General features: G+C 32.8%; 1 protein-coding gene across 2 annotated transcripts; it reads right to left on the bottom strand.

The window, feature by feature from the left end:
* Positions 1-497: 497 nt before the first annotated feature.
* Positions 498-23245, bottom strand: LOC133191567 (gamma-tubulin complex component 3-like). Of its 2 annotated transcripts, XM_061327318.1 has the most exons (24): positions 23080-23245; positions 21357-21402; positions 20409-20470; positions 20218-20285; positions 16958-17038; positions 9850-10079; positions 9602-9684; positions 9380-9457; positions 9176-9294; positions 8884-9009; positions 8632-8700; positions 8315-8530; positions 7922-8104; positions 7229-7331; positions 6006-6133; positions 5651-5715; positions 4234-4369; positions 4046-4114; positions 3785-3920; positions 3562-3650; positions 3249-3380; positions 2803-2943; positions 2528-2647; positions 498-1203 (listed from the first exon to the last, which is right to left on the bottom strand). In XM_061327318.1, exons 1-24 carry the CDS (start codon positions 23162-23164, stop codon positions 1045-1047), a joined length of 2724 nt encoding a protein of 907 aa, XP_061183302.1. In that variant the 5' UTR covers positions 23165-23245; the 3' UTR covers positions 498-1044. The 2 variants fall into 2 exon arrangements, with proteins under 2 accessions (XP_061183302.1, XP_061183309.1); XM_061327325.1 differs by lacking the exons at positions 498-1203; positions 2528-2647; positions 2803-2943 and adding an exon at positions 2952-3056.
* Positions 23246-23298: the final 53 nt, after the last annotated feature.

Genomic DNA, 23298 nt, shown 5'->3' with positions numbered 1-23298 from the left:
TAAAGGATGGCGATCTTGAAAAATAATTTCCCGATCACGAAACATTGCCGTAATCAGAGCTACAGATTCTAAATGTTTGGAATAAAAAATGAAAATATCTCAAAAACCTTATACCTCAGAACTAGTTAATGTTTCTATAGTAATTGAAAAGCACGTTAGAAATTAAATTTTTCAGCATTTTTCGTAATTAAGCTGCATTTGTCGTTGATAACTCCGTAAATAGTGTGTATATTCTCATCTCTCTATCACTGAATTGTCGCCTATGACATCAGAGCAGTATTTCGCCGAAATCCGACTGAAATATGCATATTGCCGTATTTGAATTTCAACTCCCAATATCTCTTAAAATATGCTTTCAACAAAGTTTATTGTATTCAGTATTTTAATAAACAAGGTTGTAGATAATATTTTTCATAAAAATACGATTTTTGAAAAATCATGCGATAAGTCCTTTAATCCTCACAACAAATGTTAATTTCAGATAAAAAGAACAAATCAAACATTAACAATTTATTTAACATCTTAGCAGTATATCATTCTTTTCAGTGACTCTGTAAAAATAATCTGTACAGAATGTATACAACCAAGGAGATTCTACATGTACAAAGTTAATTAACGATATCAGATCATAAATATAGACCTCTGCCATCACTACATAAAACTGCAGAATTTTAGGAATTATTCAGGAAATATTGTTTACAAAATTTGTGAACCTAAAACAGATGTTTATGGTTGAGATGATGAGGCATGAGCAATAAAGTCATATTTTTGTTAATATGAATTGCGTAACAAATCATTTTGACTGATAAATCATGTTGGTGAAAAAAAAAGAAGAAAGTATCTGCATTTAAATCAATTTAACAGACTCTTTTGTTACATAATATAGATGAAAAACACAAACCTAGAAATATTTTTTTTTTCATTATTTTACATGACACATATATACAGGTATATTTATTTTAGTGATGGCAAGAATTGTTTAAAAAAAAATCTCCATAAAAATAAAGTCATAGCGTCCTGATTTAAAAAATTGGAAGGTCATTTTTATGAAACTGTAGATCGAGACAGTCTATGTACAGAAGGACTCCGTAATTTTGGCTCTTTTGCCTTGTAGTGTTCGTTGAAGTCCAGTCGGAAACTGAGGAATCGTAGACTAACATCCTTGTGATAGGTCAGCATGACCAGAAACTGTTTTACCATATCCTATAATCAAGACCAAATTGAATGATTCAAAGAGTAATGATCAAAATTATACAAAGAGTTTTCAAATATCTTAAGTTAAAACTAGAAATATGTCCATAGGACATGAATGCCCTGCCGAGGGTATATTAGTAATGCAACATTTCAACACAAATTGAGAAAAGTGAAGTCAAGGTCAAAGGAAAGGTCAAGGTGAAAAAATATTGATGCCGTTGAATAGCTTACATCAGTATGTATCAGCATATGAAGTTTGACACTAATTCAAGAAAAAGTCAAGGTCAAAGGAAAGGTCAAGGTCAAAAATTGTTGATGCAGTTGAAAAGGTTACATCAGTATGTATTAGCATATGAAGTTTGATAAAAATATTATGAATGGCTTCTTTAAAACTGAGCTAAACACTAATTTAAGAAAAGTGAGGTCAAGGTCAAAGGAAAGGTCAAGGTCAGAAAATATTGATACAGTTGAATAGCTCTTGTCAGTATGTATCAGCATATGAAGTTGACACTAATTTAAGAAAAGTGAGGTCAAGGTCAAAGGAAAGGTCAAGGTCAAAAAAATGTTGATGCAGTTGAATAGCTCTCATCAGTATGTATCAGCATATGAAGTTTGATAACACTATCTTGAATGGTATCTTTAAAACTGAGCTAAAAACTTATTTAAAAAAAGTGAGGTCAAGGTCAATGGAAAAGTCAAGGTAAAAAATATTGATGCAGTTGAATAGCTCTCATCAGTATGTATCAGCACATGAAGTTTGTTAAAAATATCTGGAATTGTTTCACTAAAACTGAGCTAAACACTAATTTAAGAAAAGGTCAAGGTCAAAAGAAAGGTCAAGGTCAACATGTTGATGCAGTTGAATAGCTTACATCAGTATGTATCAACATCTGAAGTTTGATTACACTATCTTGAATGGTATCTTTAAAACTGTGCTAAACACTTATTTAAGAAAGATGAGGTCAAGGTCAAAAGAAAGGTCAAGGTAAAAAATGTTGATGCAGTTGATTAGCTTACATCAGTATGTATCAACATATGAAGTTTGTTTGAATAGAGCTAAATGCAAAGTGTGATGGAAGGACAGACGGAAGGACGGAAGACGGACATGACAAACACTATATGCCCCGGTCATATTCATGGCGGGGCATAAAAAGTCCAATTAATGCAGTTTTCTGAATGAGGGAATCATAAGGTATTACTCTGACAGAAATGTGCAGTTGTCAGCAATGTGAACTGAGGAAACACTTATGGAACCAACCGAACCAGTGGAGTAATTATTGTTTACATGTATCAACTATCAAATATACCATGTACTTTATTTTACAGAACTCACTTGATAAGACTGTGAGAGGACCTTAAATCGAGCTCTTTTAGATGGTATTATGTTCTTCAGGAATTCCACTCTTCTTACATGTTCTTCTTCCTCATACTCCTCTGTTAAAGCCCAGTCTCCCTACAATCAGGTAATACAAATGTAATTGCTTTGTCATGTAAATCAATTCTCGGGATTAACATGAATTTAAATGCATTTAGACATTATACTCTAGATAAAATTAATAACATTTTTGTTTTTCATATTGGTAAACATATATTTTGCAAGAAACCAACCTTCTGACTTCTTATTTGCTGTAGTTTTTCATAGTGTTGTCGAGCTTGTAATTCATCATTAGCTTCCTCATAAAACTCACTCTGAGCTGTCTGGAAGTCAATAATCAGGTCAAAGATTGTCCTCAGCTGGGTTAGTATGTCCTGTAATAAAGAATCAATAATCAGGTCAGATTGTCCTCAACTGGGTTAATATGTTCTGTTATAAAGAACTCAATAATGAGGTTAAAGATTGTCCTCAACTGGGTTAAGATGTCCTGTTATAAGGAAGTCATTAATAAGGAAAAGTCAATATTATGTCAAACATTATCCTCACTTTGTTAAAGTCTTGCTACATGTATATTTACGCATTGTTTGATGAAAATCTCTGTCCCTCAAAATATATTGGTAGGTAATATCCAAACAGTATTTTCTTTCTGTTACTCCACAATTTTAACCACCGTCCTTACCCTGGACTGCTCGTCTAAAAGACACCTGCTGATGACGGTGTTCAGGAAGATTTGATGGGCCGCTATGATGTTATCAAAGTCCTCTGCTTCCTTTACTTTGGTCAACAGCTCGTCCCAAGAACACTCCAACACCTACACATACAGTTATTATTATACATTCAAATTCATTCAAACTAGGGGGGAAAATCTGGATCTTAAAACTTCATGGACATGAAAACATATTAAATATTTCTGTTTTATAAGGGATGTTAGAATCTTATGTAATTTGTTGCAATCTACTACAAACATAAATATGAACAAACAATTCTTTTACCTCAAAATTGATATAATATTGCACTTGTTGGATGAAATGAACCATTTCACTGGCCAAAACATAACACTGATGAAGAATGCCTGATAATTCTGAAATGATAAAGGTACTTGTCTGTTAATGTTCTGTGATATTTTAACATATCAATATTTTAATAATATAAATCATTTTACAGTGTAACTATTAGAATTTTAATTTTATAGTCTATCTCATAAAGACTATTTACCTGGAATACAACGAAGTGATCTAGAATTAGACGTTTGATTTTTCCACACAATGGCCAAGATATATTCCATTCTCTTGGCCCGCCATAAAAAGTTGAAAATTCTCAGTAGCGACATCATGCATTGTGGAGTAAAAACCTTTAAATAGAAACAAATTTAGATCTACTGATACTAGTATCAAATTCATATTTTTGAAATAAATTTTGTACTTCTACATGATTTTCTTACTATCACAAATGTAAATGAGTATTAGAGAAAATTACTGTTCTTATTGGTCCATCAACATGGTACTCCAAACTAAACACATCCCAGCCCTTGTCTCCTGGTGAAACCTGTAAGAATAGAAAAACTCTTAAATTATTCAAAAGCTGCAAACAATTTCCATATCTTGCTTAAAACAAGCACATCACAAATTTTTATTATATTAAATCAAATTAATTTTTTATTTTACCTCCAGTAGCCTAACATCCAGTCTCTTCAATATGTCGGAATCATCAAACTGGGCATTAGTGGCTCTGATGGCTGTCTCTAGTATCCCTGACAGATTGTGAAGATATAAATTACTGGCTGGCTTAGCAAGATCATCTCTGAAAATAATCACATCAAAGATACATGTACATTGTAATATCAGTCTATCTATAAAAGTATTTCATTGTAGACCTATACATTGTTTTAGTTTTAAAGATTTTTGTTTTAATATCTTCATTAAATTGTATCACACTGAAATTGTTTTTAACAAAAACCAAACAAAGGTTAAAAAGGATTAATTACAAAGCTCAACATAGCAAATTTAATCTATAAGTAACTAGAAATATGTCCATAGGACATGAATGCCCCGCCAAGGGTATATTAGTAATGCAACATTTTAGCACAAATTGAGAAAAGTGAGGTCAAGGTCAAAGGAAAGGTCAAGGTGAAAAGATATTGATGCAGTTGAATAGCTTACATCAATATGTATCAGCATATGAAGTTTGACACTAATATAAAAAAAGTGAGGTCAAGGTCAAAGGAAAGGTCAAGGTCAAAAAATTTTGATGCAGTTGAATAGCTCTCATCAGTATGTATCAGCATATGAAGTTTGATAACACTATCTTAAATGGTATCTTTAAAACTGAGCTAAACACTAATTTAAGAAAAGTGAGGTCAAGGTCAAAGGAAAGGTCAAGGTAAAAAATATTGATGCAGTTGAATAGCTCTCATCAGTATGTATCAGCATATGAAGTTTATTAAAAATATCTTGAATTGTTTCATTAAAACTGAGCTAAACACTAGTTTAAGAAAAGTGAGGTGAAGGTCAAAAGAAAGGTCAAGGTCATAAAATGTTGATGCAGTTGAATAGCTTACATCAGTATGTATCAACATATGAAGTTTGATTACACTATCTTGAATGGTATCTTTAAAACTGAGCTAAACACTAATTTAAGAAAAGTGAGGTCCAGGTCAAAGGAAAGGTCAAGGTCAAAAAATGTTGATGCAGTTGCATAGCTCTCATCAATATCTATCAGCATATATGAAGTTTGATTAAAATATCTTGGATAGTTTCTTTGAAACTGAGCTTTGAACAGAGCTAAACGCAAAGTGTGACGGAAGGACAGACGGAAGATGGACATGACAAACACTATATGCCCCAGCCATATTCATGGCGGGGCATAATAAATGTTCAATGTACAAGGACATTAACTAATTTCATTATTAAAGTGTTTCACACTCCTGGAAAAAAACATCAAAAGCAAGAATGCAGTAATATGCATCCCTAGATGTTCCATTCTTGCAATTTTGGTTTAAGTAGGGCCTATCATTACTTTGAGAATGGACCTGCTCCAAAAACTGAACATATCCATGCAATAGTTTTAAATACATGTACTCACAGCAGTAAATCCATAAGATGACGTATGAAGTCTCCTTGTCCAAGTAGCAGGTATCTCCTCATAGCCTGAACATCAAATCAAACATTTCTTATTTTCATAGAATATGTTTAAAAAATTTGATTTAATATCAAGTTTTTTAAATATATTTAACATGTGTTTCAAAAAGAAAACATACATGTACATCTACTGATAAATAAGTACATGTATAAGGCAATTAAGAAATAGTGTTAACTTTTTTTCTCTTTCAAGTAGCCAGGTGCTCCATCAGTTACTAAATTTTAACTCATTTGTCAATCCAAATTTTAGACATCTGAATAATTTGAAAATTCCTGAGCACATCCTGGTATATTCTAACCTTTAGGTGTTCTAGGAACTTGTACTCTGTGTTCAGGACATCCAGTAGATGTCGACTGGTCTCTTTATATACATGGTCCACCATGTGCTGAAACTCACTTGTAGTGTCCTGACGAAACATCACTTCAGCTGTAAGACATAACACACAAATCATACACTGTTAATCTGTCATCACAGGCAGCTCTTAATGTTCAAAAGAAGACAATTATAATTGTTATCAAATCAAATCTGAATATTTTTTCAATCATTAATTACAAATTGTAATAGTTGGATTCAAAAATCAATGAAATACATGAAAGTTCATGAGTGAAAGTTGGATTACACTTTACATTCACTGCAAGCAACGTGTCTGCATATATTATTGAGATTTCTTTTTTTAACTAGACATAAAGGTCAGTGATTCATTTTGGTGTGCGTCCTGCGCAGGACGCATTATTGCAATAAATGTGCATCCCAATGGACGCAATAAATTTATAGAAGGACATGTACTTTTTTAAATTAATTCGGTATAATCTGATTCAAAACTTGACCGATTGCATCATATCCACGTGCTAAGCGATATGTATGAACGATTTTAACAGGTATAAGGTTGCCAACAACAGGTCAGATTTCACAACTGCAGTTAAAAGCATATTTGAAAGTTAGTTAGCATAGTTCGATTATCACTGATTATGTCTATACCATGGAACGTTTCTGAAGCGAATACTATACCTTTGTTTTTAAGCTGTAACCTGTATCATTGGTTTTTTTTTCTTTTCGTTTTTTCCTTACAAGCTAAGAAGTATAAAATTTAATCATTTTTATTTCTGACTATTTGACATTACTTCTTAAACTTTTTTTTACTTCATTCTGCTTCTCTGCATTTTATGACTGATACCATGTGTGAGATCGTATGTACAATCTAAAAATAGAGCCAAAGTGCACAGTGGACAATATATTATTTTAATGACACAAAATCATGTACTCTTACTTGGACAATTGATAGTAAAAGTATATATCACTCACAACTACAATAAAACTTCTGCACTTTCGTACAATACCCTTTTTTATTTCACCAGAATTTCCTCTGTAACATCTAATATACGGTACCCTTGGATTTGGACGCATTGATTTTAGCACGGGACTCATTTTTGTCATTAAGAGGGGTCCTTTGGACCCATGATAACCATTTTCAAAATGAATCACTGAAAGGTTGCCATATTTTATCAAAACCTGATTAAATACCTTGACTAGAGTCCATGTGTGTAATGACTTGTCTCCCCTTTGTTGGAGTTCGATCTTGACAGACCTGCCTTAGGTAATTAATGGATTTACCTGTCAACAGTATCTAAAATCCAAGGAAAATTATAACCATCAAAAGATATGAATATCTTGTATAATAAACTGTATCATGTTTCAATTAATATATCAAGAGAACAAACTATTATGGTCAGCTCATTTGATTCCAATTTGTATCATTAATTTGTTAGGATCACTAACTCACTTAAACATATCTCTGGCATTAAATGCATTGGTGTTTGACACATGTATATTAACGTTCATTTTAGTGTTTAAGCATACCTAACTGTTCATTACTGTTAATATAAAAATTTATGTTGTCAAGTACAGTCAAAATTCATTATCTTGAACTTGATGGGACCAAGAAAAAACTTCGAGATACCTGAGGATTTGAGATACCAAGGGTAAAATACTTAAAGAATAAGTGGTTGGGACTTCCAAATCACTTTGACATATCCATGGTATTCGAGATATCAGTGTTTGAGATACCAAAGTTCAACTGTAATATCTTCTAGTTCTTCAATATTTTAGGCATTAACATTACCCTTTGCTTATATCCACCTTATCAGTTTTAATTAAGATTAAAATCTAGTATTCTGATATGTGTTCCTAGGTGGGTAAAATACTGATTTACTTTACCCTATTGGCTTGATCCCGGGTGATGAAGTTGGGAATCATAGATTTACGGAGACTGTATTTATCGTGCCAAAGTCTGTCATTCTTCACTGTGGGGTCAGAAGCCACAAAAAATTCATCATGCATATCCTCCAACTCCCCATCATACATCCAGCTGACCAGTCCAATGTAGATAGGTTGGGCTACCTGATATAATATACATGTACATTCATGTAAATAATATACATTCATGTATCATGTTTTCTATGTTTAACAGGAAATGCAAATCTACTGGTTTTCTTCTTACCTTTTCTCGTTAAAACACACTTTGCTTTTTAAATTATGGACATTTAGACCTATCTAACCTTCACATAACAAGATAACATCTAACCAGATTTTCAGTTTTGAAAAGCCTACCATATTCAGTATGTGTTGTATGAGAGATTGTACAAATGGATCTCCATGCTGCATGTATGAGTACAGGGCAGAAGCCAAAGCCCCTCCCTTCTTCCCCCTACAAACATCAACAATGGTGGCAAGGCACTTAAGTCTCTGTAAGGGGTCAAATGTCCACAAGACAAGCTGTCTCAGGGTCAGTCCTTGTCCATCTGTTCTATCGCCCTCACTCAATATCTACAAAATAACTCATACAATGAAGTACAAAAATAGCAACAAAAACAGGGAAGTTTCCTATATCAATGATGAATGTAAGCATATCATAAAGTTATTGTTACCTGTCCTTCTAACACTGCAATAAGTCTGTAATATTCCGTCAATTCTTCATGTAAGGCAGCACAAAAGCTCTGTAATTAAAATTCTACATAAATATTCAAAACAAGGAACTGCAAGTTTAAACTGTTGATGCATGTACATGTTTATATTGCACTGCTTTAATCCAAATTCTCAATTATTGTATTTTAAATGTAAGCTGCATGTTATTTATTCAAAGTGAAAAGTATGCTTCTGATAAATGAGACAATGCTCACCTTTCCAACTAAACCAAAGGTTTTGTCAGCACTTTTGTTTTCTACGTAAGACTTGACTTTGTTAAAAAGCCATCCACACTCTGCTAGCTTGCTCACCAGTTGTCGTATAGCTTTAGGTATCCCTGCCTATAAATTAACAGTTATTTCATTACATTCCTACTTACACTGGACATTACCACACACTACACAAATACCTAATTTCTACACATTATTGCACTGGAGTCAATTATTATCTGATGTACAACTGTGTATTGTTTTATAAGATAGTCCTGAAGAAATAACTCTCTCTTACTTGGGGATTAATTCGGTAGCCTTCCTTTGTTGGGTCAAAACTGATCCATCTTCCCTCTATTCCTTGAAATGCATAGACAAGGTCCCTAATAATCACAGCTTCTGGTAGCTCCTCTGATGCTGAAATTAGTTTATGCTCAGTATTAAACACCAACAAGGGACTAAATAAATACAATAAGTTGCACAATTCTAGATTTGGACATACACTGATCATTTTTGCGGACTATAATATTAGTCTTCTTTGATGTTCTGCCTCGATGAGGTACAACTGCTGTTGAAGAACCTAAAATTTAGAATTAAGTTTACTTCCATGTATCATCATTTGCCTTTAAAAATTTTAATATTATGACTTTGATGACTTATGAATATCTGAAGAGCATGTCTTCCAAACTTTTGATACCATTTAAGATGTTTTTACTAGCTATACCTCTATCACTGGACAGTGTTGAAGCTAATCGCAAACCAACACTGGTGTTGTCTCTGTAAGAATCTAAGCCTGGATAAGAAGGTCTGAAAGAGAACAGGCCAAATAACATATTAACATGTGTCTTTTATAATTATGTTGTAAAATATTATAGTTTTAATGCATAAGAAATGTTTTATTCACAATATCTTTTGGGGTATATTCTGCAAACATTTTCAAATAAAATCTTAAGTGTGGTAAAAGTGGATTACAAAGGCATATAAGATTGTGGCACTGGAGTGGGGTCGTTGCTATGGATTTCACCATGGATACTGCTGATTCCACTACTTCCTGAAGTGTGTACAGAGTGGAGTGTACTGTTGCTATGGAGGGTTGTCGTGTCACCATTACCCACGTGTCCTCTGGCTGCCGGGTGGAACGGTGTAGATGTGGCATGTCCTGTGAGATTCCCAGCAAACAAGGTACTGCTTAACCCAACTTGCTACAGTTAGTAAAAGTTTCAGTTCAACAAATTGTTAAAAGTTTTTACTCAGAAAAAAAAATTTCAAAAGTCAACTTTTGAATTATGAAACAAGTTTTAAATTTTAAAAAAAAATTTGCAAATTAAACCTATGGCAAATTAGAGATTCTTACTGTTATTGCGGTATAAACACATGCATAATTTAATTTTTACCAGAATAATTTTTGGAATTTAAAAAAAATATGTACACATGTAAAACTAGGCTTAAAACTATTGGTACCTTGAGCATGCTCACAAAATAAAACCCCTGCTATGATTTTTTAAAAAGTGCCCCATTTGCAACTTTTTAAATGTAATCTTGAACTTGCCAAAATGACTTTGGTTAAAAGAAAATGAGATATCCTCTGGTCATAAGTAATTTTTGAGTGAAATATAGACATCCAATGTTTTTCCATTAGAAAATTATGGATCTAATATAAATTTTACACTTTTTCAGCCAATAATTTGAAATTGCAACAATGATTTTGGGTCAAAATCGTGACACACTTTTAGCTCACATATTTTTCTGCAAGTGCCAAAATGACCTTAGGTCAGATCATACACACCCTTAGGTCATTACATAAGTAATTTTTTTTTGTCAAGTATCATCTTCCAATTAGCCTCCATTAGAGAGAAATCAACAGAACACAAATAAAAACTTTTTTGCCAGTGACCTTAAACTTGCTGTACTGACTTGGTTCATGGTCAATACATACCCTCAGATCATATGCAAAATTTGTATACTCTCCATAATGTTCTCCATAACAAGATATGGTCAGCACAGGCTATAAACATTATTGTCATTCATGTCAATAACCTTGCACTTACTGGAATGACCTTGGGTCAAGATCCTAACACACTTTCAGGTCATAAACAATCTTTGTACCATGTACAGTGCGGTCTCGTTATTACGATGTTCATTTTGTCACGGGAAAATATCGTAATACCGAGGGCAACGTAATAAAGGTTCCCAATAAAATCCATTAAAACATCGTTTTGAAAACTTGTTATTTTTGTGGGAGGTGTATTTTTGCCCTTTTGTTCCCTTCTTCTGTTCCAATTCTTAATTAAAACGCTAACACATATATAATTTATTAACAACTTATCTTTAATAGATATCTTCATGATGATATTTCTTCTATTTCCTTCATTTCAAAAGAAAAATGCATATTTCCTATAAAAACTTTAGTGATATTCATTTATCTACCACCATTCCCTTTTACTTTTGTTTCTGACTCTCTAGATAATGCGTTCGTAAAAATTTCAATAAGCCGTCTTCGTATTCAACTTATAGTCGTTACTACATAACAACAACAATTTTCAGTGTGCTTTTGGGTGTTCAATGAGCTTAGAGCAGCAGTGAAGAATTGATGAAAGAGGGCAGTGTGACTGGCATATTTATGGACGGAATTTGACAATGCACAAGCTATATGTCAAAATAAATTTGATTGTTTAAATTACTGAACAGAGTTCAATGAGCAGTTCAGCAATTATCGATTTGAATTTCTGCTGACACCTGTGAGGTAGTCCAAGCCACCATACTTGCCAACCTCCAACATGTAAAAATCTGGTCATGACCAGAATCTGGTCATAATGCGTAACAACATTCACGACAAATTTACCATGATTAAATTAAACATCTATACTTATAAATTAATAAATTTTGCAAATAAACTCCAAAACGGGTGACCAGAGTTCTTACTTACTCCTCTAACAATACACTAGATACAAGCTGATGTCCGTAAACTATATTTAGATTTCACTCACATAGTAAGTATCATACATTAAATTAAAAGTCTACTTTCATTTTCTATAAACAGCCATGAAATAGCTAAAACGTGAGTATGGTGGCGTTTCTGGTTGGCGGATCTAAGTTACTGGCAATTTTTAATGAAACTGACAACAAGCAATCGTTTATTTATTACATAAAACGTCATCACTGAATTATTCAATCAAAACTCGATTTCAATGATATAAAAGAAATAAGTTGTGATAACCGATTAAAAAGGGAAATGTGCAAAATATTTTCGTCATTCACTGATCTTTATATTGACGGAAGCTTCTAGAACATCATATAGCATCGAGCCCGATGTTAAGAAAAAAACGAGGCGATATAGCTACAAGACCATAAAAAAAAAGCTTTTGTGTAAATGGTCATAATTGGAATAATTGTTAATCACTGATAACACTATAAGTTGTGAATATAATTATATATCGAAAGATAGCTGCAATAATGTAGCACTCTCCTTTTGGGGGGGGGGGGGGGGGGAGCAGAGAGAGAGGCTAGAAAATATCAGATCCAAAAAACAAAAAAAAATCGGAGAGGGCTACATTATTGCAGCTTAGTCTTTTGTATCAAATACTCAGCCTATTCATAGGGCGTTAAGAGCTAATTTTTACACAGGTACTTGATTCTTGGTTTATAAATATGTATATACCTTAATGATAGGTAAAAATGTTAAGTACATTTTTACATATCAATAAGGTACAAACATATTTATAAACCAAGACCCAAGTACCTGTGAATTTTTAATCCCCCCCCCCCCCCCAATCAATTTATCAGTAAATTGTGCATATTCGTTGCTTTTATCCTTGACGGAAATGAAATAAGAGCATATGAAATACAATATCCATAACGTAGTATAACAGGTTTCACAATAAACGTCAATTAATGAAATTGCTATTTTTCAAGTTTAAAAAAATAAAACAAACACAAAAAACGGGGTTGGGGGGGGGGGGGGGGTGTTGGATAGGTAAATCTACTTCATGTGGGATTTTGAACAAAGTATTTGTTCCTGCTATAAGCCTTTAGGCTGTCAATAGAGAACTACAATATATTTTCTGTCAGTAGTGTTATAAATTCAATTCCCCGCGCTTGTGCGGGATTTCAATTAGTTTATGTATATATAAGCATTTGTGTATTGAGAATTATTTTATTAACTCTTTTCCCCCTGAAGCAATACATCCTTTACCCCCTGCTGCCACCATTTGACGCTATGCCCCATTTCCCTGTTGACGACTTTTGACGCATGTATACAACAACCCTAAATAGCTCTGCAATTTCCCCTATTTCTAAAATAAATTCAGCTCTAAATAACAGCCAATCATGTGTATTAAACATTAGGTAATGTTACTATATTTAGTGAAGTCACATCTGGTGTGAATTCACGTGAGATTTACCTGTCTGAAAAAAATGGCGTCCTGTCTGTTTACAAGAAAAATTAGGCCTTGCTACAAGTAGAGTTTGGCCTTAATATTGCATATTATGAAACATTCCTTGGGTTTTATTAGCATTCACAATGTTAACATCATTTCTAAAGATTAATTTAACAGAAATAAAAATTTACAATGAAAATTAGAAGGCAAAACTTCGGAGAATCTTACACAATAGCAACAATGGCGGCCACAAATTTCCCATGTGTTTTACGAATGCTAAATTCAACTATCAGCAAAATTTTACATCTGAGCATTGCTTTAAGTATAAATTTATTTTCCCCAAGAGACTTCTGCAAGACATGGTCAGCAAAATAAATATCTAAACATTGTCTGCATGAATAAGATCGCGAAGTTTAGCAGGATCTAGTCTAGATAATTACCTACCTTTAGTGAACTATCATGATAATATTTAAAAACATTCAAAAAAAAATCTAATGAACCTTTTCAATAATAGGATATGATATTTTATGTTTACAGTTATGTTTTAAGAAAAATGCTTTAGAAAAGTTTTCTCTCAAAGTGAGGATATCAAGATTAATTGTAAAAAAATTAATTTCACCTGGTTTCACCTATATTGTTAATTGTAAATGAATAATTTTTACAAAATTATGTGACCATGTTAAAGTTTAATCCATTCCCAAAACATTGATATATAATATGTGACACTTTAATGATATTTAAGTACTTATTAGCATGTTCTAAATATAATGGTCAGTCATTTCTAATCAGCCAAAATGGCTTCAGGGGGCAGCCAGACAAACACTCTAGGGAAATGGCAAGTGCGTCAAATGGTGGCAACAGGGGGAAAAGAGTTAAAGTGAGGCTTGTACTTACAATGACAAAAAATTAATATATATTTATTAAAGGATGACTGCACTTAACGCCGGTTTTTGGGTCTTTTTCGGTCGCTTCTGTTGCTTTTATATCAAACTCTTATTTCATTTTCATATATTTATGAAAGAATCCTGTCAATTTCGAGCCGAATTTAAATATTACAATGATCTTAGACTGTTATACAATAAAATGATTCTATGTTTTCTGTCCTTACTCTTTCCAAGTGTAGAGAATTTACACTTACCTGCCCTTGATTAAACATTAGGTATGCATGAGAGGTGAAGCTAACATTGTAAGAATGGCTCTAAAATTAGACTAGATAAATAACAATGACATGTATTTAAAAAATAAGAGATCACTCTTTCCCATTCCTTCTCATTCCCTCTTTATTCTGTATGGCACAAGAACACTATTTTCAGAGGTTTCAAAAACGAAATTAACAATATGAGCGACGTCCATGTAAGTAAAGTATCTTTTAAATCAATGCCTAACAATTTAACGTGTTCGAGCACTTTGTCCTAGTTAGCACAAAACATGCTACTTTACAAGTCACGTGACGGAATTTAATATTCACAGAGTTACCTGAGGTAAGAAATCACGTGGTGAATTATAATATTCAACATGTCACAGCCCTTGGTTACAATAGAGAGAGCGATGTAAGAAGAAGCAGTTTTTTCTCGTTTAAACCATGAGCGCATGTTTGTCTATTAATCTCCTTTTGACACAACATTGTTAATGCAAATATACAACTACTGTTAAACGGAGAACAATAGACAAACATGCGCTGACTATGTATAAAGTCAGTGAAAAGGTGGGCGTCCTCATTATCGTACGGAGATTCAAGGAATTGTGATGACCCCCGCCTTAGAAAACAGCTTCGTACTTCGTAAATATGTACTTTTATTTAATTTAATTACATAAAGTTGTAGATTAGATGTTGACCATTTGTGCAATTAAAAGAAAAATGCTTGTTTTGAAAGTTTATTTTGTCGCAATTTTCGCATGTCCTTAAGTGCAGTCATCCTTTACATGTTAAAAGAGCATTGAAGGTTTCATTATTCAGTATTGACCTGAATTAAGTGTGCATTTTTTTTTAAAAGGAAAGTCTTTTCAGAATCTGCATTGCTGATTTGAAGCACATCCATGGAAAGTTTGTGTTCAATTTGAAAGCATTCCAATCTTGGTTTTGAAGTTATTTTTCCTCTCCCGAATTAATTCAATTAACAAGTGCTATTAAATTTACAGTTATGCCTACACTATCTTTAAACACTTTATTTTATCTAATGAAAGTTGTTTTCTAAGATTCCTTGATATATACATAAGTATCGTTTCTCTTTTTCTTGATTCAATTTGTTCCTGCTGGCCCTGATAACGATCTCGTTCTATCAGAAGCCATTTTAAATTGACTTCAAACTTTGATTTGTCAAAACAACTTTCAGGTAATTGTTTACACCTGGTCCTGCACAGATAATTTACTGGTACACGGCCTACTGAACATAGCCATCGGCATTGTTTACGTATATCCGAGCTTGGGTTGTAACTGGAAGTTAAAAGTACAACCTAATTTATGAACCAAATTTGGAAATCGGGAGATTTTCAGGTTGTTTGGCAAAAATCGGGCGAAAAGCATGACCCACCGTGTCATAAAAAATACTCGGCTTAAGGGTCGAAAAATCGGGTGTAACCCGACGAAATCGGGTGAGTTGGCAACTATGAAAGCCACAACCCAAGCTGTTAAAATGTAAGTGAAGTTCAAATTTGGCCCAAATTATGTTTGATACCCAAGCTGTCCATTACCGCAGTTTAACTGCAAACGAAATTATACAATATGTGTTTAACATACATGCACAAGATTAAATGTATCCTTTTATTTAAAAAATTAATTTTATTTATTAACCAAAGTATAAAAGATAAAATAAACTTTACAGAGATAGATAAACTAGAGACTACATTTATAAATAAACAGTTTAATTGTTTAACAATGGCTTTGACACAATGTCTCCAGTTCTGCTGACCTTGCTAGAACAGTCAAGGTGTCTGCAGTCAAGCATCACTAATCACCTAACGGGTCTGTAGGTTAACACTCTGTCAGAGCACAAGTGTTTCAATGTTTATTTAGCGTCTCCTTAAGTGTCTACCGTCGATCAGCACTGAATAAACACGGAGTGAAAAATATTTTGGACAGAATTTTTACATCGTAATACCGAGTCCTGGCATATTAGGACATCGTAATAAATGGTTCTATTTTGTATAGATTTGTTAAGAAATGGTTTTGTGATTTGAATTTACAAGGTAATAAGTGTTCTATCTTATAAAACCGTCACCGTAATAACGAGACCACACTGTGTAAGTTTGCATCATCACAAAGTTATAGGGCTGCGCAATAATATCGACAATCCGGTATATTGCAATTCATTAACAAAAAATTATCGATATACCAGCAAATTGTTTGGGCTTTAGATTTCTGAAGGAAACATTATATTGCAATACATATCGCAATACAGTTAAAAATATTGCAATACAAAATTTCCAATTTTTAACAAGTGGGATTAGGTGGAAGACACCCCCAACCCTACAAAGTTATAGCCAAGTCAAGATTGCATGGACAGATGGACAAGGTGATTCCTATTTAGTCCTAAACTTCGTTTTTGGGGGGTATAATAATCACACATGTAATTTTTTTCCAGAAATAATTGAATGATTTCCAGTCTCTGAAAGGAAATGTACATGTAGTTCTAGCATGGTATCTGGCATTTTGCTGTCAAGTGTATATACTGCATTTATAAATAAATTGTGTTTATAAATCTTACCCTGGCTCTACTGGTCTTCACCGAGCTGTCACTCAAAGACATCAAAAGATACAGGATGGACCATCTGTTCTTTATCACACCCTGTAATTAATTTAAACAAAACAGTCACCTGACTATCATGCATTCCAAACATATGATCAACATAGTTCCAACTGGAAACAGAACAACACTAAATGCAAGTTGAATTTTACCATTTTACAGAATACTTCCTTCGTCATCATAATGCATAAAAGTTGCTTGCTTGTGCTATAAAAATTAACCAAATTTTTGTTCTCCTTCATCTGCAGATGCTATTTAGCAAAACTGGTTGAAATTGGTTTAGCCACTTTAGAACAGATGAAAATATTCTGAAGTTTATGTTCAAGGCACCTGAATTAGGTGTCATAAAAAACAAAACAGAATTGATCAGCATGTTGAAAAATTCCTTGTCATTTTCCAAATAAAACATAATTCTCGTACAGTAAACTTCTTTTATAACGTACTCGGTTATAAAGCATCTCCGGATGTAAAGTATCCATTCCGTAGTCCCGGCAAAGTGTCTATATATTTCACTGGAAAAAACACCGCTTACAACGTATTTGTATATAACGTAGTATCGCTTATAAAGTATTAGAAATTTGGTCCCGTTACATAAATTACACCTCTTATAACGTATTGTAAGCTCCCCACGGATGGCCTTTCATAAATGGGGGTTACAAAATATAACATTACACTGTACACACACAAGTACGGTGGTACTTCAGTCTTGGTTAACTTCAGTATTGTAAACAGAACGAGAGTTTCTCAAAGGTAACAATAATAATTTATTTATAAGCACATTTCAGCAATAACAACATCAGGTAGGCCTATAAAACATGAGTTTGGTCGGTGGTGTCTACCGTACAGGGCTATGGTAAAAAGGGGGCGGGGCACCAAGGTGACCGTCAACTCAAATATTAAATAGTAATTAATAATAATGTTTTCAAATAATTAATAGGTGTCCAGTGTGTTGGGAGATAATTGTCTTAATTAATTCTCACCTAATACTGGTTGATGGAAAGCTGGAATTTGAATTTAGCGCTAAGGGAACTTAGACAAGATTATCTGCCATTATTGGCTGATCGACTCATATATATAGACTTTCTGAGATACCACGTGATAGGGCTTAACGAATGAAATAACTGTACTGTGACACTCGACCAATCGTGGCAATGTACGGCACCGCACAACATGAGATTTGCCGTACAGTGCCAAACAAGTTTGCCGTACACAAAGAATAAATAATTAAAAACAAGCTGTGATTTAACAAATACACATGGATTAAATTAATATGACTATGCTGGATGTTGTCCTAATCTGTAAGTAAATATTCAGTTCCTAGAAATATGTATAATTGTCATAAAAACATTGAATCGTATAGCAGACGATGTCAACTAAGTACTTTCAAATACGAGCACAATGATAAGCTATTAAATGTACAAATGACTGCCTGATTATAATAAATAGTTTGTAACAATTATTCTAGCAATAATTTGAGTTATTTCAAATAATAAACAATCAATAAAATCACAGAGATACAAAATGCGAAACTCTGGCTAGTATGTACATCACATCAACAAAGATGGCAGCGGGTTGCATACAAGAGTATCCAGATAAAATAAATCGCGCTATTACAGTTCTTTAAGATTATAACATCTCACCCCCAGTTCATGAATAATGACAAGAAAACATGTAGTTTTAAAAGGTATGTGACCGAATTCATGAGATACAGAATTAAATTAGAAAATAGATTATTCACATATCAGCATGTGCTATAAATAGGATAAATACATAACATGTTTTTAAAAACAGAAACTGTCTTACAAACAATTGAAATAATGTTTCTGCAAAGATGCAATCATAAAATACACAATAGAATACAGTACAATGGTAGAGCCGAATGTTATCAAAATTATATATATTACATTACATTAGGTCTTACAGTATTCTGACGCGTGGTTTCACAGCTTTTCAGAGTTTTCTATCAGCTTAGTGACTGCAGATTAGTCACGGTTTATTGATTTCATAGCTTCTCCATAATGGTTGTTTTTCTAACGAGGGTTCTTTGTTGTTTCAGGTAGATGTATTTATAATAAATTGTTTGAATAAAGTTCATCGAATAGATGTACTCATAATTGTTTGAATAAAAATTCACTTTTGAGTCAGGAAATAGCAATATAACCGAAAATGATATAAACTAGTGAAAGAAAAATACACTGATTCAATATCAGTAGACCGCGACGACAGCGAGGACGATGAGGCCATGCCTGACACATGCATACCATCTACCCAGACGATCAAAGGGCATTAGTCCGAAGTTTTCACAACTCTGGCAACTTTGGAAACTTTTGTAAATAAATTTTGTCAGGCCAAACAGACAAACATTACGGACTTTTTATGATCTGACGATCATCAAGATTGTACAGCACAAAAGTGATTTTGAAATAATTTATACTTTGTGAAAATAAAATGTTACTGAATATTAATCTTTCTTAATATAAGAAATGAAACCAAATATACCTGTAAATCATTTATTTACATACTATACATACTTTATAAAATATTGATAACACACTAGCGGTTTGAAAAGTGTTTACGGTAAAGGTGTACTGAGTACTTCCGATCTCCGTTCATAACGTACACCGGTTATAACGTAGGATTTATCACAGTCCCCTGAGATACGTTATAAAAGATGTTTACTGTAATTACATCTCTATCTGTTTAACATTTTCTATTTCATGCATGGTTCAAAAGAGATCATGAATGGTGACCGATAAACGTTACCATTCCAGAAACCGTTAATTTTTTCCCAATTTTGAGACTAAAAATTCCCAGTTCCACTGCCAAGCAACAGACTACGATGACATCATATTTCTTTTTATATGAAACATTGTACAAGTTGACTAATTGTTTCACTTCCGCTTAAATCGAAAGTAAAGATTAGTTTGTAATATGATGGGACCTGTGGTGTAGACAGTGTAGTGTCATACATTTTGACAAACTGAAAGCATGAAAATGCGAAAACAAGGGACACTGATATGAAAAACAATAAATACTTGTTGTTTATTCTTTAAAACATGGAGTAATAAGGTTGGAATAAACGCAAAATATGTTTCATATGTTTAAATGACAGAAAATTCTCCTTTGTTCTATTTCAATCCTATTTTTCCCAATTGAACCAGTACCGAACCCTTTCCCAATGTATAGAAAAAAATCGCTGGTAAACTCTTAAGAGTTCCTACCTGTGCTTGAAGCTTGCGATGAAGTTCGAGAAAAATAACAGCATCTTTCTCCTTGCCTTTCCTCACCACTATTTAATAAAATTAACATAGATGTAGATGCATTTTTTTTATTACACAGAAGAAGCAAAAAACTTGATACTTAAAAGGAAAACTAGACTGAATAAAATTCAACTCTATCCAAACCGACTTACACCTTCGTTTTATCTTCTCAGCAACTTGAAACTCATCATGATCCACAGTTGATTCATAATTACTGAATAGAAAAAAAAACAGTATACAACACGAAAAAAAAACAAAAAAAACAGAATTCTACTCAGATGCCCAATGTTAAAAGATCATTTTCAATGTTTTATCAGAAACCTACAATTTACACAATATACCATGACTATGGCTCTCTTCATACATCATGTAAATGGTAAATTAAGAATATGTCATCATAATTTTAAGGACTGATTCATAACAGATTGGGGAAGCAAGTTTCAATGTTAATGTTAGCAGGAGGAAGTACATGATATGTAGAACAAGAAAATAAAGGATAACAAATATTTTACTTTTTAGTTCATTTTTAAACATATACAATTGGATTCTATTTCTAAATCACACCTAACATCTGAACATAGAAGAAATTTTTAAATTCACAACTCATAATATAAAACAGAACATGTGATCTATAATAATGTAAGATGATTCCATAGTATAATGTTGTTTTATAAAAAAAAGAAGGTTAGTAGTTACAGAGATTAAATTTGGATCTCACAATTAAGTTGCATGCAGGATGTGGCACAGGTCACTCATGCATATTGCTCAGCACATGGATGTAATTAAAACATAATATAATACAGGATCTGAACAACTGGTAAATAAAAGACTTTTCAAATATCAAAGTATTTTTTATATAAAATTTTGTCACAAATTGCTTTGATAAAATAGCCAAGGCCAACAAAAACAAAATTTAGAGTCAAGCTATATACCAGAAGGAATTTTCACTTGGCAGATCAGTTGAGTGTTTAAGTACAATGACATCCAAATAAAAGCATATCAGATGAACACAGACAATCAGTCAAATATTATTGTTGAACCCTGCTTAGTATTTTTTTTTTCACAATACATGTATCATTTCACCTCTTGCAGTCATTTACCTTGTTAATATTCTTAATGAATGTTGAAGCAGAGGTCGCACTGCATCTGAAAAGGTAATATTTATACAATAATTTCTTATAACAAGAAATTCTTAGAAAATTATACACAATATACAATTATGGGATATGTACTTCCTACTTCAATAGAATTCATTTTGTTGACCAACTATCAAAATAATGACTAGTGATGGGAATCGGTAAGAATTTCATAATCGATGATTGGGTTACTCTATCTAGCTAATTATCGATTATAATCGGACATTTACAAAGTCTATCAATTTAGTTAATTTAATGGTAAGAATGGGTAAATGACTACTTCCTGCATATGTATTTGTTGTTTATTTTGCTGAAAAAGAATAAATGGATATTATCTGAGTGTTTTATTGAGTGTATATCTGTTTTTCTTTAATTTTTCTTCATACACTGTACAGATATAAAACTTACATCTATACCCCGGAACGTGCTTTGTTACATGGGTATGGATACAATTCTGTTTGTTTGGGCATTACGATACCCAAATAAGTTAACACATAAGTTGCAGCTGGAATATTTGACTTAATGACTATTACACTTGTTAAAAAAAAAAATAAACCGATTAATCAGAATAAAATTTTTGTAATTGAGCGCTTAAATCATGCCAGCAATCAACTGATTTTCGATTCTACTCGATGATTGGAACACTACTAATAATGACTATTCACATTCTATGGACAGCAGAAATAATTTCTTTTAAAAATAGTTTTTGTGTAATGTTTTTTTCCCTCTCTGTAATAAAAATTCGTTGAAACTATTTGTACATTATACCTAACAGCATGAAACACTCAAAACAAAACAAAAATTATACAAAATTATACAAAACAAGCCATCAAATTCTCAATAGAGAATAGTGCACTCGTTTCCAGCTTGTGCACCATGTGTCAAACCCCGACTACATTTTATGTATTGTACTAGATAGAATGTTCTATCGTTAAAATGATATTGTCCTACGGACCCGGTTTAACGTTAGAATTCGTTCCGTGTATTGGCAATTTTGCAAAATAAACAAGGGCGATAACTCAAACTCTGTGCATTATCTATGAACAATCCAGAGAGTTTCGAATGTCAACATGGCGTTAATTTTGAAGCGAGGAAAAAACGTTGCGAAAATGAGTTGAATTTTCGTATTTATATGGATTATTTTTTAGGTTAAAAGGCATATACAATCTCAAAAAGGTTTGTTATGATTAACTTGGTAGTTATTTTCAGTGCAACTCCTTTTGTATTCTTCAAAATCATTTCGGAGTGGATCCACTCTGATTTGCTACAATGCAAGTATATGGGATGTATTCTAACTGTGGTAAGGGCTTGTCCCGAGACTCAGTTAGATTATTCTAACTAGTATTGTACATGTTGTACATGCAATGCGCAAACTTTTATCTAAAGAATTTCAGCTAAAGGATCTGATAAAAGAAGCTGTTCGTAATGGGTTTTTTTTCTCTTGCGAAAATAAGCATGGAAAGCATGGTAAATGTCAATTCTGAGTGTCAGTTTGAAAATTAATACAACTCAAAATGGGCATGATTTTCTATACTAATAAATTTCAATTATTCTATGTATAAAACTTCAGGTTTTTGGTCGTTCATTTATATCCTTGTACCACATGATCTGGGGCTACCTGTAACACACTATCATAACTTTTTTTTCAATTTATGAAACATGTCCAAATTTGTCTATATCGCCATACCATCTGATAGTCCCGTTATCTTCAAACAAAGCTTCTGCAATAATAATGTTATTGTTTCAGGATCATTTCCTCTTCTGGAACTCATTTTCTGAACAAGTAAATTGATTCAAATGATTATTTCTCAATTTTTATCTGTCGGTAGCCATTTTTGTTTTGCCGCGCTATGGAATTGTTATTGTTTGCTATAAATTATTTTCGAATCTCTACTAAAACGGACTT

This window comes from Saccostrea echinata, unplaced genomic scaffold (assembly GCF_033153115.1).
Source record: "Saccostrea echinata isolate AGI-Se365-2 ecotype Australia unplaced genomic scaffold, CSIRO_AGI_Sech_v1 ptg000001l, whole genome shotgun sequence".
Taxonomy (NCBI): domain Eukaryota; kingdom Metazoa; phylum Mollusca; class Bivalvia; order Ostreida; family Ostreidae; genus Saccostrea; species Saccostrea echinata.
This window is presented reverse-complemented; position numbering and strand designations above follow the sequence as displayed.